Source organism: Amphiura filiformis, chromosome 6 (assembly GCF_039555335.1).
Source record: "Amphiura filiformis chromosome 6, Afil_fr2py, whole genome shotgun sequence".
NCBI lineage: Eukaryota > Metazoa > Echinodermata > Ophiuroidea > Amphilepidida > Amphiuridae > Amphiura > Amphiura filiformis.
Genome location: NC_092633.1, coordinates 697181 through 712737, shown reverse-complemented (window position 1 = coordinate 712737; position 15557 = coordinate 697181). Strand labels below are relative to the sequence as shown.

Sequence of the window (15557 nt, the reverse complement as noted above, 5' to 3'; positions counted from 1 at the left end):
CACCCATCCAGGCTGCGATACTCTGAAGATATGTTGTCCTCTGGCGCCCTCTGTCTCTCCTTCCATTAATCTTCCCCGTAAGAAACAAACACTCAAGATCATCTTTCCTCATTTTTTAGTCTTTCTTTAACCTGGCTTGTCCCTTCAGTAACTGGTACTGATCTCCAAGGAGGCCTCACATTATACAAATGATGTCCAAAATGGGAAAGAAGTAAATATAAAGAAGTACACTGCAGTTAGTTAGCTAATAGTGAAGAATATGGTTCCTGCCATCCCAGTATGATCTAGGGATGGGTTATTCCGTTTATTTTCCTAAACATTTAACGCATCAGTGATGCGTGCGTTTAACGTATTAACATGCATTGATCCAGCCCCGTCTGCTGGCAAGATTTCATGAATATACGATATGTGCGGTGCACCTCACAAAACCAGAATATGTTAGTACCAAATTGCGCCATACATAAGGTAAAATTTGCGAAGTTAAACGGCCCAAACATGTCAGAAACTATGCATTATTTCGACGTATTAGTGTTAAATAATGAATGTTTTGAGCAAGTTTCATGTAAATTATTAATATCGTCTTCAGATTTTGTTACTTTCAACTGTTGATTAGCATTGAAAAATGGAAAACTGAAGGTTGAAAATGACTTATGTGTTGCACGCTTACCACAATTGCTAAACGCTTAACAGATCATGCGTGCGCTTAACGGTACATGCGTTTAACGTTCCCAGCCTAGTATTGAGCCCACTCACCTCACCTCACCTCAAACAATTAATAAACTTGAATGTTTTTTCAATCTTCAGTAACAATTATCTTGTTTTGTAATCTTGTATTGATATTAGTTCTGTCAGATGAGCAGAGGGATACTCTACAAATGTTGGTTGACCCGACAACTAAGTTTTTCCAAGTAAGTGTGTGTCTGTAATATCTAGTCGGAATAGTATACAACATGATAGGAACCAGTGAAAAAAGATGCTTGCATAGGCAAAACTGTCTTGGAATTCATTAAGTTTCAACTATGTGTATTTTTGTCTTGCCTGAATTTGTTCCGAAGAGACTAAATACAATCATTATTTCTGCACTTAATTATAAACATCTTGATAAATTTTGCCAGACAAATTTTGGGTGAGGGCAGAAAGGTTTTCAAACAAGGGGTCCAAAACTTTGTGAAACTTAAGATCAAAAACAAAGAAATAATTGGTTCAAATTGGTTAGCAACCTTGAAATGGCTCCAAAAGCTAAAAGAATGCACCTATGATGACTACATGGTGCAAGTTAGCGCTACCCCTGGATGAGGGAGGGACAAGCACTATGGTTCAAGTGGACAAAAGCACAACTGTTATAGTTGCATTAGCACGAGTGTGACCTTGATCCTTCTCTGTTTTAAATAACAAATTAGAGTAAGACATGAGCTGAGGTCAATGATCAGTTTTAAGGTTAGAAAATCTCTCTAAGTAAAGCACAGGAAGTCAAGGACTGTAAGTGAAAATTTCATTATGTTGTGACAAATTTTGAAATGTTTCCGGACTAGCAGAAAATATTGTAGTTTTAAAAGGGCATTTCTTGATCCACAGCCTCATCCCCCCACTTTTCTCAAAAAAAGTTGAGATTTTTATACCAATGGATACATAATGTTTATGTACCAAAAATTTCTTGCAGATTAATTTGTTTAGCAAAAATATCGCCAAATTTAAATTTCGTTCTGGTATACCAGAATGAAATTACAACAGTGGCCTATGGACCAGTGTAATATTTACACATAATCATGCATAACTCGCAAACGCAAAATCGGAATCCATTGAAATTTTGGGAATAAGATTTTTTTGTGGATATCTACTGAAAACTGTCATAAAGAGAATGCTAGGATCACGAAATCCTCCTGTAAAGGGGTATTTTGTGATATTAGCACATTCTTTTTGGGGTATGGTTCAATAGATATCGATGAAAAAAGTGTATTTGTTTAAAATAAGCCTAAAAATTAACAGGTATTTTGAGCCGTGGTAAGTTGGTATGTGCCTGTGACAAGCAGTGAATGGAAGTGTTGTGCAATAGATACTGAAGTATATTTTGTGTACATTCATAAACAATATTCAGTTAATGACTCAACTATCACTATCATCTGTGAGGAACTTTATCATTATCTTTATCTGAATATATAAATACAAAGGGTGCATGTTGCCAAATTTACCTTAATGTGAAGATAAGAAACTAAATGGAAAAGTACACAAACTAAAAATACGCTGGGTGATCAACAGGGACCATGGAATGTAACGATTGAGCCCAGAAATTAAGTGGAAACGTTTTCTTTACCTTTTTCAAAAATAAGTTATTTTTTCAAATTTCGAACATATAGTTGTTCCTTTTATTTACGTGCAATTCGCCTAGCAACACAGGCACTTCCGGGTTTGGATGTTGACTAATACCAACGATGCATTGCGATTTTAGGCCAATTTTACTTAGACGATAGGTGGTGCAACAAATTATGAACACCAAGAATTTAAACTGGCCCCTCACTCTCAATTTCCATTGTTTATGCAGGAAGTGAATGATGCTGCTAAAAATGATACCTTAGAAAAGGTAGAGGATAGCACCTGGCAGCAACTATTAGAGATGGGAGCAGGAGGTATGCAAGTACCACCTGACTACAATGGATTGGGACTCTCCAACACACAGGTAATATAATATAAAATGTATGTGAGTGCAGAAGCAAGAATATGAGGTGAAAGTTGGGATGACCCATTCAGTAAGGTGGCAGAATATGAGGTAAAACAAATGAGATTCATAACGTGTATTGATATAGAATGGCATGCATGCAGTGGGGCACAGCATGTATGCTAGTTTGGCATTGGGTAATGTGTGACTGTCATGCGCTTATGTGAATTTACATGAGCGTAAGTTTGGACTATATTCAAATGTGCAGTAACAAGAACCAAATAAGTTTCGCCGAATGTAAGCCGAACAAAGTATATGCACATATCAACCATTATGCCCAATGCTAGGGCCTGGGCAACGGAAATTTAGTGTACTATACATTGATTCGCTTCAAGTTCGGTAGTGACGTCAATGCTTTTTCGTGGTTGCGCCGCAAGTGTACGACAACCCGCCCTTGTACGTGTGAGTGTACGCTCTGCGAGATTAACTTTACGCCAGCGATTCAATACTGCGGCCAGCGAAATACGCACATATGTCATTACTATACCTCATAAATATTTATTAGGTAATCCAGACATCTTATTGGTTAATAACGCCAGCGTCCGAAAGTACGGTATTTTGACTACTTCCCGCGCCTGTGCAATTACGCGCACGCTGGAAGTAGTAAAACTTCCGCACTTCTACTACCACACAGTGTCTCGACCCGTCGTCACCACTTCCTTCATACGTAGCATTATGCTACACAACGGCGATTCTGCAGATGCGTTTATCGTGAAAATGGCGTCTGCTGCAGTTATTTTGCCGAGATTACCGATGGATAATAACACAAGAATTTGACGTTTTATGAAACAAAACGTTATTTATGGAATGTTAAAAAGAAAATTCGAATAATATAGGTCAAAATGTAGATTGATTGAACAGAAATCCTCCAATAAAATCAGGTAAGCAAAATATTCAGCTTATTTACCATGCCGGCCGGCATGTTGACTGGTGTGTGTTTGACTTTTGTTTACGATTTTGCCGTGATAGTGAAAATATTTATGAGGTAGTAGTAAAACAAATACAACATGTTTTATTTCGGAAAGTAGTCAAAACTACTGGTCCTCGGTGTTGATGATTTGACTACTTCCCTCCGCTGACGCTGCCGGGAAGTAGTCAAATCATCCAACACCTCGGGACCAGTAGTTTTGACTACTTTCCCGAAATCAAAACATGTTGTATTTGTATACTACCGAACTTGAGGTGAACCAAATTATATGCCCATGGCCCAGGGCTAATTAGATTGCAGGAATCTATATAATAGGTATATACTAAGACAATATTGACTGCTCATGAGGGATCTGGTGGAATCGATTGGGCCCCTATAGTCATATACCTTCCTCGAGTCAATAATTTGACTACTCTTTTCTATGATTCCATTTTTGGTCACATGATACACTTTTACCAATTATTGAGAATATGTTAATGAAGGATATAATAATTTTCATTTTCTTTATAGTATGGTCGCATGGTTGAGATTGTTGGGGAGTATGATCTAGGAGTCGGCATTGCTTTAGGAGCTCACCAGTCCATTGGATTCAAGGGGATTCTGCTTTTTGGTTCTCCAGAACAGAAAGAAAAGTATCTGCCCAAACTAGCTACAGGTGAAAACATAGCCGCATTCTGCCTGACAGAGCCGTCTAGTGGATCAGATGCCGCATCTATCCGTACTAGAGCTGAGCTAAGTGCAGATGGCAAGCATTATATCCTGAATGGTGGCAAGCTATGGTAAGATGTAGTTGTTTTCTGTTTCCATGTACCTGTATCTGAATAGATCAAACCTCCAGATATAAAGTGAAAAATCAGGATTAGTGAGTTCTGTGTAATTTTGCATTGAAATTCTAAACTTTAGCATTTGAGACAACAAAAGATATATGTGCTAATAACATTGTAATGCTACCACGTAATGAGCATAAAGTCGCAACTCTCAAGTTGGTAGTTTCGAGGCCTCCTGGCTGACTGATTTGGATGTTCTTTGTTTGCTGTGTACCAGAACAAGTCAGTAGTATGTCCTTTGTAAATGGCCCATTGTAGTATGTCCTTTGTAAATGGCCCATTGTGCCCCTGTTCACAAAGGACGTCATACAGACATACCACTGGCTTGAACAGATGCGTGTGAAATAAAGAGCACCAACGCAGTCCAGAGTGTCTCAAAATGCGACTTAACGCTCATTTTGTTGTAACAGGTCCTTCTGTGCTTTGTCAGATTATGAAATTAGAGCATCATAGGAAAGTCACACATTCGGATAACGCAGAGAATCCATTTAAAAGAGGTCCGGATAAGGGATGTTAGATTGGTATCTTGTTGGTAGATTCCACATACACGTACAGACAAAATCACCAACTTTGACTAAATGAGATGGAAGTCAAATTAGCATTCCCTTAAGGGGGTACTACACCCCTCGATAAATGTGTGTCTATTTTTGGATTTTTCTCAAAAACTAATAACACAGTGGTAACAAAGGTTATGTATATTATAGGGGCAAGGAATCCAATTACTACACTGGAACCCATGACAAGCGGTTTGTTATTTATGATAAGAAATAAGGTACGGCTAGGATGTACCTCATTTCCTATCATATATGGTCATTTTCACGGTAAAGGGTGTATCTTTGGAGTTTTAACATTTTAATCCGTAGTGTTCTAATAAAGCCACAGAATTCCATGATTTTTGGCCACATAAGTCATCTAGTTAGCAGCTACCTTGGGTAGCATAATCAGCTTTGGGAGTTACTGCATTCAGTTTTAATAAATGTACCTAATATTGCCATTTTGAAAAACTATAAAAAACAGTAACATTTTGTAAAACCCTGTGTTTTGTTCAGTTAGTTCATGGATAATTTTTTTTTTTTTGTTAATACAGTCATATGTTAATTAAACACTGCCACATTAGATTTAATTGTGATCAGCCCTGTATTTTTGAGAACCGGACTTCGATATTTGTCGCTTCGAGGCTTCATTTTCCGTTAACAATTGTTAACAAACTTTGTGGGTGTAGCTTTGGTTCATAATTCTTGGTTATTTCTTCTCTTCTTCTTGATTCATAACAGTTGTTATCTTAACTTGAAATGGGTAACAAAAATTAGTCGATTTGCAAGCTTTTAAAATTTTTATAAAATCTTGACTTCAAAGAGCCGTTTTTCCGTTAACTTTTTTGAAGCCTCCGAAACAAACTGTTCAGCAAACTTGTGCAAATATAAATAAAGAGCTCATCCAATCTATTTATCAAAATGTAGCAAAGTAGATCCTCAAGTCACATGTTTTTAAATCGTGGAGATATATATCACCGTTTGAAAATGGGACCCAATACAAACTTTCCGTTAACAATTGAAGCCTCCGAAACAAATGAAGCCTCCGAAACAACAATAAGATTAATTATCATCTATGCATATCTAAATTGGTGTGTTTCATACTGATATCTGCATTGTAATTATTACTTGATATGTGCAGAATGTCATCAATTTAAAAAAAATTTGACATTATGGTTAATGTTTGAAAAATATACTGATACCCAAAAAAGCCTGTTTCGGAGGCTTCACATGCAAAAAACACCATACTTAACAAATGGGTGAAAAAATTAACATGTGATAAATCTACAATATCTGCCGCATAGAATCATTGATTCAATACACACAAGAAAATAACAGCATAGATGATCCCAACACTGTTGTTTTCAAAAAAACTACTTCTGCAATGTTTAACAATTGTTAACATGAAGCCTCCGAAAAAAAAAAAATGACTTGCTGTGATAATTTAATTTTTGTCACAACTGAAATTCAATACTTAGAAGCAAAGCATAAAAATTGGTAATTGTGATATTTTTTACCTATTTTTTATGTCAACTTGTAGTAGTTAGCCAAATATTTTACTTTTATGATCACCTGTGTTGTTAACTGAAGCCTCCGAAACACAAATCGCTTGAATTGCCAATTCTAAAAATAACTCCAATTTCTGTGAAACTTGGCTGGGAGGTTCCTTTCATCAAGTAGTATTTGTACATGAAGTTAGACATTCAAATTATTTTTGGAACCCAATTAAAACTTAAAAAATATGTTTAAGGTTTGGAAATTTCCATTGTAAATGACACTTGATGTTAAAAATTTTCAAAACTGCAATTACAAACATAGCAAAACATGGTATAAAATTTAACTTATATCTGTTGACTTACTTTGAAATGGGATTTCACATGCTTTCATGTCATAATTTTCCGAGGTTATGTAAAATACATTTTTTCTTAGATTTTAACCAAAATGTTATGGAAATGTCAAATTTTTTATTAGAAATCAAAAGGTTTAAGCCTTGAAACATTATTTTACTGGAATTTAAGTTGCTTCTATATATGATTTCAGTAAACAGAAACATATTTAAGTGGTTTGAAATTTTGACCCTCAAAATCAAAAGTTACACCCTTTACTGTGAAAATGACCATATACTGAACCGCTTGTCTTGAGTCACTGAAATTTCAGTGTAGTAATTGGATTCCATGCCCCTATAATATGCATAACTTTTGTTACCACTGTGTTATTAGTTTTTGAGAAAAATGCAAAAATAGACACACATTTATCGAGGGTGTAGTACATGTACCCCTTAACCATCTCCATGCGTGTGTCGGCTGCAGAAGACAAGTTCCAAATTTTCTTTTAAAAAAATTTCAGAAGAGTGCATTTTCATGACCATATTTGGAATCAGCATGAAAAAAGGCATTAAAATGAATATAAACAAGCCTAGAATAGGTTCAGTGGTTCTAGAGATAGCTCTTGATATTTTGAGAAAATATTTCAAAACTTTGGGAGTTTTTATGTTGAAACTTGAAGTCTATGACTAGCATGCAGAGTATTAACACTTCCTACGACCAAGGGCAGCAATTTTGAAAAATTGGGTGTTTTGGGTGCTTTTATAATAGCTGCCGTTTACTGATTTTTGCAAATAAAATTCTCTACATTGTGTAGATTTTGTGTCGAGTTTATATTATTTGCTCAAATGTATCAGAATATTATTTATACAATTGTTTTTTTTTTTTTATACAAATAAAATATAGAAATTGATCAGTTTGAGTAAGCGTTATTATTTTTTTTTAGTATTTCACTCTCAATTTACTGAAAGCCATTTTTTCCAATAAAATAAACACTGAATGTAAAGTGTGCATGGGTATGCATGCATTGCATGTATATATATTGGTTCACTCCAACTTTCACTGCTTTCAATATCATGACTTTCAAGTTCGGTGTAGAGCATTGACGATGACATCAATGTTTTTTCGCTGTTGAGACGCAAGCGTGTGGACAAACCGCACTTGTATGCGCTTGCGTGTACGCTCTTTATGCGATGAATATTACTTGCACAATTCGATACTGCAGTCACCGAAATCTCGAACTTGAGTTGAGATGAACTAAAAATCTGTGTATGCGTACTGTAATTGAATATTTATTTTATGAATCTCAGACTCATGAACAATGAAATTTATACATGTATAACAAACTTACATACAGAGGTACGTAGCCTGCATGATACAGCGTTGCCCTGATGTTTTTTATGGTAGGCTATAGAGTAACTGCCCTTACACGAATTATTTCTAATGCAGTACCACGCACGCATATGAATGCATGTTGATACTGAAACCCACGTATGGACATGTCACCCAGTGGCCATCCCATATGATATTTAGACGCTCCAATGCTTGTTCATCGATGTCAGCAGCTGTAACTTCTCCCAAAGTTGCCCTTGTTATCATTCTTCCGTAAATCCTTCGAATTTACTCTCACTATCATCCGATTCATCTTGAAAAACACGGTTTAGATCAGCGTTTGCACATCGCTTCGCCATTTCGCGATCACATTGTTGAATTTTCCAAAATACGGCGGCGTTTCTAGATTGTTTTCCTAAAAACATTTTCCAGCTTCCGGCGAAAAGTGAGTCTTTTAGCTATTGACATGCCTTACTTTACACTGATTTTCAAGGGACTTAGGCTATCTAGAGGCTAAAGGTCATCAATATTATCAAATAAAATTTGTCTGAATTTAAATTTTTAGATTTGAGATAAAAACACCTAAAAATGACGACGGAAGAGCAATTGCAAATTAGGTGCTTTTTGATCGCGATTTTTTCGATTTTTTCATTGTTTCTAAAAAAATGACTGGCGACATAAGGCAGGCAATATCGTTTTAACGTCACGTGACCCAAGTGATTCACTTCTGAATCACTTTGTCGTAGGAAGTGTTAAGCTTCATGGATTGACCTTTTGTTGTGTTTCCCTTGTTTTCTCAGGATCAGTAATGGTGGAATTGCAGAGATATTCACAGTGTTTGCAAAGACTCCAGTCACTGATGCCGATGGGAATACTAAAGACAAAGTATCAGCATTTATTGTGGAGAGAAGTTTTGGTGGTATTACAAGGTAAGTCATGATCTTTGCCGTCATTTGGGCTGAAATCAGAAGGCGAGGTATTAGGAGTTGTAAAAATGAGCTCATTTGTCAAGTCACCATGTGCACTTAGCATAGATACTACACTGGGTTTCAGAGAAGAACAGCAGTCCCTTGCTCAGATTGCCGTGAGCGCCCTGTTCATGAGCGAGATACATAGAGCTTTGTGTTCACTTCCAGGGTGCCGATCTGCGCCAACCAATATTTTGATGCACAATCGGTCAATCAGATTATCGGTCTGATGCTTTGATTGTCAGACGATTGTTTCAGTCAATGAGAACCCCACATGTTTAGTTTGTTTACGCTCTGCACGCTCTCAAAATCTAAACAAGTGCTGTTCTTCTCTGACAAAACTGTAGTTTCCAAATGATTATGTCATGAGAACAGACCAAAAGGTTGTTGCAATTCTGTGAACAAATACTTTTTTTTTTTTAGAAGGATGGGGGTTTAATACAAGATTATAGATATTGGCTAGTTTGAATGTACATTTAGCAAAAAGGCCATAACAAACCCCATTTTTTTCTGATAATTTCTTCAATTCCTTTGTTTTATTGACTTTAGGGCCAAGTTTTCAGCAAGGTTTGTCAACCGATTTTACAGCATAAACACAGCAGTGGGGATCCAATTAGCTAATTGAATCATGTTATCATCACATCTGCACCTAATTTGCTGATCAAGCTGTGTAGCATCATGTGACCTAGTTCTATTGACGCGATAATCTGAAAGAGCAGTTGGACAGTGCTGAAGGACCATGCCAAATATTATAGTGGTCGTAATTTTGCCATTTTATTCCTGTTCAATGCCATGATCTCCCGATTGTAATGACATTTGACATATTGGATGATTACATAGTGTTTATAATGGTCAGCAAGTTTTTGAAAACGGAAAAAACACAGAATTATTCATTTAAAATGGAAAACTTGCCAATGTGGACTTATTGATTTTTTGGTGGTTTGTCCGCCAAACCGTTCCTCAACAATCAGCAATTATTGATTGATATGTTTACACTTTTTCATTTGCTGGCCATTTGGCTACATAATTTAATGTGTAATTCTTATCTTTGCAGTGGTCCACCTGAGTCGAAGATGGGAATAAAAGCCTCCAATACAGCAGAGGTTTACTTTGAAGATGTCAAGATCCCTGTGGAGAATCTTCTTGGAGGTAAGCACAGAAACAAAGACATAAATAGGTTTCTAAAGTTTGTTTGATTTATATAAGGCAGATATTATTTGGTTTTTGTTACTGCGCGCATCAATAAAGTCCCAACTCACGATCACGTAAATTCATATGAGCGTGCGCTGGTCAGGCATTACGCAACGCACACCTTTGCGTAAGCATTGCGCCCAACAGCGTACATGCCATATCAATACACAGTGTTATGAGTCTTACTTTTTCCACCTTATATAAGCCGAACAAACTTTAGTTAATGGCAAGGATTTTTTCGTACAATTTTTGCTTTTTCATGAAGTTTAAAAGCTTGGGAAAGCTGTTTACGACCCGTAGGGTATACTGCGTAAAACTGTGAAACTCCAAATAAAGCAAGCCACAAACTGTTCAGAAGTGTAAAAATTGGGATAATCCAATTGATGTCCATACACCACTGAGGAAGACATGAACTTAATATCTCACACAGGGTTTCAAATGGGAGTTACACATTTAGATAATCACGTTTGAAATTCACACTCCTTGTTAGGCCATCTTAAATAAATTTGGTTTCGGAATCCAATACCAATGGAATCGGCATAACATTTTCCCCTCAGTCCCAAACATATTGGGTTTTGAGTTAAAGGTCATCAAACTTTACACAGGGGCAAATTTCAAACTTGCTCTTGTGTTTAAAAGCATACAAATGGATCCTGAAAAATGTATAGTGCATTCAGTATTGTTCTTTCATATTATTGTGATTTCCTTTCTTTTAGGTGTTGGCGGCGGTTTCAAAGTAGCTATGAATATCCTCAACAATGGGCGCTTTGGAATGGCAGCAGCACTCTCAGGTACCATGAAGGGACTGATTAAAAAAGCGGTACGTAAATTAGTGGGTCTAGGTGATGCCAAAGTTTTTATTTCTTGCCTCGCAAAACCACAGCAAAGACCTAATATTTCGAGTGTTGGTGATGATCAAAATTTCAGCGACTTCTGTCACATGATTAATTCATTACAGACTTTGACAACAGAAAGTGTAGAGTGATATGGTCATTCCGATTGTCAAATAAGGATTAAAAACAGTTTAGAGCAAGGGTTCTTAACTAAATACCTTCAAGTTCTTCTTAAAAATTCTAAAGCACCACTATATCCATGAGAGCGGAGGGGAAATAATCAACAGGTAGGATCCATGGTCAACTCTCCAGTAGAGGTTCAGGTGGAAGCATCCCAGGAAGTTCCTGGATCTTGGCCTTTTTATATGGCTTAGTATGGTTCTCCTTAGATGTAATTCCTTGCTTAATCAAGGTACAAAAACTTCTTTTCCCTTACAAGCCACTGTGTGCAGTTTGGGATGTGGCAAAGCGCCTCAAGTGGCAGTCGCACCACCAGTTGTAGAGCATAATATGCACAACATAGTATGTGGTACTGAATATTGTTTTTTGCTTGCACTCTTTTCAGGTTGAACATGCCGCTGCACGTAAACAATTTGGTAGCACTCTCGATAACTACGGTGTGATCCAGGAGAAGATTGCCCGTATGTCAGTCAGACAGTACGTCACCGAAAGCATGTGTTACATGATTTGTGCCAACATGGATTCAGGCGCTAAAGAGTTTCAGATTGAAGCTGCTATTAGCAAGATTTATGGATCGGTAAGATAATGTGTTATGATTCATGCCAAAAGGAAAAACTCCCCCCCTAAAATGTAATTTTCCTCATATGTGATCTACTGCAAAAAGAATGTAAAGTCGGAAGTTGGTAGTTTCAAAACATCCTGGCTGATTGAGTTGATGTTCTTTATTTGCAGCGCACCTGCCCATGCCAGTAGTACAGGGTGAGTCAAAAAAAGTGCAATAGAGAAAAGAATCCATTTTTATTTAAGAACCGAGTTGAACCTTTTAGGTTTTAAAACATTTTATAAATGATATATCCATTAGTGACCTTGTGTGAAAAATTCAAGGAATTAGCATTAACCGCTTTTGTTTTTATGACACATTTTATAGCGATACCCAATTTTAATGTTTGTCCAAGAGACATCTAAAATTTGAATGTCAGCCCACTCTGTGAAAGGTAGATTTGGAACAACTGCCATTTTCTTAAGGGCTGGGGTATGAACGTTTGGACAGTATTTATTTTGGGACATCAGAGCACATCAGACATATCGAATTGCATTCTGAATACGAAGAATGTCATTCTGATATCAAATAATTTTGATTTTTGAAATTCGCAATTTAATACACATTTTATGGCAAATCATTATTATATTTTTGATATTTAACAGTACTTGAAGTAAACTTTATAAATCTGATGATTTATACTTAAAGTGAATGTAGGTGGGATGAAAAGCCGACGATCAATTGAAAACTTTGACCTTTCGTATTGAAGATATGGATTTTTTTTCCCAAAACACCAAAAACAAAATAGGTCTTTTTGGGAAAACAATTGATCGTCGGCTTTTCCTCCCTGCTACATACACTTTAAGAATATATCATTAGATTTATATAATTTACTTCGAGGACTGTTATATATCAAAAATTTGAAAAATATCAAATTTTAATAATTTGTCATAAAATTTGTATTATATTGTGATTTTCAAAAAATGAAAATTATTTGATATCAGCTTTGTATTCAGAATGCAATTCGATAGGTCTGAGGTGCTCTCATGTCCTACAAAAAATACTGTCGAAACGCAATAAACGCTCATTTTAGATCCCTTAACCTCATTGGCATTGACATAAAATGGAGCACCCAAAATGTTATTGCTCTTGGTCTTGTTTAAGGAGAAGAAACATTATTTGTTGTTATTTTAATTTTACCTTTACTCTAAAGATGTTTATTTTCTATCAAAAACATACAAATTTGTAGGCGGATTTTTTCAAATGTCGAAATGAAATGCGCGCAAATTGAAGTGGAGTGAATTATAAAATATTCAGTAAGTTGGACATATTGGGATTTAAAAACTGGAGTTGGAGTCGAGTGAGTGAGGTATGAAGTAATGTTAGAAAATCTATTTGAACAGAAAAAAGAAATTAAAATAACGCAAAAATTAACCTATTTAAGTTAAAGTTAGTTTCACAGCTGGTACCTTTATCGTGCATTGTGTGCTCTCATTCAAAATACACGGTACCTCGTGGACAAATAATGAAATTGGGTATCCCAGCAAAAGGACTCATAAAAATTAAACGATAGTTGTGATTCACTTCATTTTTTCACAGAAGATGACTATTGAGTGTGGCATTTATAAAAACATTCAATAATGGGAAAGTTCAACTTGGTTCTTACATAAAAATCAATTCTTTGCTCTATTGCACTTTTTTTTACTCACCCTGTATGTCCTTGGTGAATGGCCCATTGCATCCTCCATCCACAAAGGACTTACAGACATATTTTTTGCTTGAACAGGTGCGTGTGAAACAAAGAACTCTAACACAGCAGCCAGGATATCTCAAAACTACGCTCATTTCATGGTAGCAGATCACTTACACATGTATATTGTGTTCAGGTCTGAAGCTGTTGCCTTTTGGTACCTGTCATATACATGTATTATGCAGTAAAGGTGATCAATTTTCATCTTTTATTACAGGAGTCTGCTTGGTACGTTGCTGATGAGGCTATACAGATTTGTGCTGGCATGGGATATATGAAGGTAGGAATTACATCCATGAGTCGTAATTTTAATAATTAATAGTTCAATTACTGTGTACGGCTTTATGTGGTTAGTAATGCACTTGCCAATTGGAACCCTGGGCCCGGTACCTTTGGATGGCCAAGCAATTGATAACATTTGGATGGGGAGTTGATACAAATTTTGTCCCGCAGGGCCGAGCTTGAGCCAAGGCAGTAAGACAATTGCCAGGCAATTACTATTACTCATAAATATTTACTAGGTAATCCAGACCATTGGTTAATCTCACACGATGTCTCGACCCCACACGTCACCGTTCCTTCTGACACAGCATTATACTACACACAGCGATTCTGCAAATGCGTTTATCCTGATAATGGCGTCTGCTGCAGTGATTTTGCAGAGATTACCGATGGATAATAACATGCAAATTTGAAGTTTTATGAAACAAAATGTTATTTATGGAGTGTTAAAAAGAAAATTAGAATAATATAGATTTAAATATAAATTGATTGAACAGAAATCCTACAATAAAATCAGGTAAGCAAAATATTAAGCTTATTTACCATGTCGGCCAGCACGCTGACTAGCAGGCTACCGGTATATTCTGACTTTTGTTTATGATTTTACCGTGATAGTGAAAATATTTATGAGGTATAGTAAAACAAATACTAAAAAGTTCATTTATATAACTTCAAGCTTTTTTGTTTTTGCTGGGTTCTTGTAGAGTGACCATGTTTTCATTCTTTTTTTATAGGATCACGGCCTTGAGAGAGTGATGAGAGATCTGAGGATATTCCGAATCTTTGAAGGAACCAATGATATTCTGCGTCTATTTATCTCACTCACAGGACTCCAGGTAAATGCCAAAGTGTAGATTTGAATATTGCAATATTTTTTGTGCATGATAGAAGCGTTAATTTATCAAACCAATCCATGGGTTTCACTACACAATTGCATCAAAATGGTCTTGCTGTAATGTTTATTGAGCTTTAATTTAGTCTGGCCCGCAGCCCTCGATTCTGTTTCTGAGTAATGGAGCAATACATATACATTGGCTTACTAAAAACCTTCAGGGATGTGAGCCCATCACCTTCCTCTCAACACGACCCGAACCCAATGCCCCTGGAGCACTGTGTGTTGACGATGACTCAATCAATCTACTCATTTTTATTGAATGCAAACATATATTGTTCCGATCTCAAGTCTGTTTGATTTTGTTAGAATAGTCCCTTCCAAATCATCAAACTATGTATGGTGACAATTTTGTCAATTATGATAGCCTTCGCGCGGGTGTCCCGCTAGTTTGGAATAAACTTGCAGCATTTACCAGTTTTTACATCCTTTGGCAAACTGAATCTGCAAGGTAGGATAATATGAAAGGTATGTTGAAAGTGTTGTCATTTAAATTCTGTAAGGATTTTCTTTTTATTACCATCTTTTTTACCATGATACAGGATGCTGGAAAGGGTCTGAAAGGTTTGCAGAAGGCACTGAAGAACCCAGCAGCTAATGTAGGCACCATTATGGACTATGTCAACAAGAGAGCTAAAAGGTAGGTAGATGTAGTGCACTCTTTAGATCATGAAAATTTGACAGGTATTGTATATCAACTGCTCAGTGCCAGAAGATAAACTTTGCCATCTTATAAGCGCTATAAGATATGACATTGACATTGT

General features: G+C 36.4%; 2 protein-coding genes across 2 annotated transcripts in view; one reads left to right on the top strand and one right to left on the bottom strand.

The window, feature by feature from the left end:
- Positions 1-15557, bottom strand: part of LOC140154790 (density-regulated protein-like) — a 260777-nt gene that overhangs the window by 43378 nt on the left and 201842 nt on the right. The gene's annotated exons all lie outside the window — the stretch shown is intronic.
- The window catches only part of LOC140154787 (very long-chain specific acyl-CoA dehydrogenase, mitochondrial-like), a 33188-nt gene that overhangs the window by 5422 nt on the left and 12209 nt on the right, over positions 1-15557 (top strand). The window contains exons 4-13 of the mRNA XM_072177358.1: positions 844-908; positions 2540-2674; positions 4152-4420; positions 8957-9085; positions 10179-10273; positions 11032-11135; positions 11714-11905; positions 13837-13899; positions 14636-14737; positions 15336-15433. Of these exons, the coding sequence (XP_072033459.1) occupies positions 844-908; positions 2540-2674; positions 4152-4420; positions 8957-9085; positions 10179-10273; positions 11032-11135; positions 11714-11905; positions 13837-13899; positions 14636-14737; positions 15336-15433 (1252 nt within the window). The remainder of the gene's footprint in view (positions 1-843; positions 909-2539; positions 2675-4151; positions 4421-8956; positions 9086-10178; positions 10274-11031; positions 11136-11713; positions 11906-13836; positions 13900-14635; positions 14738-15335; positions 15434-15557) is intronic.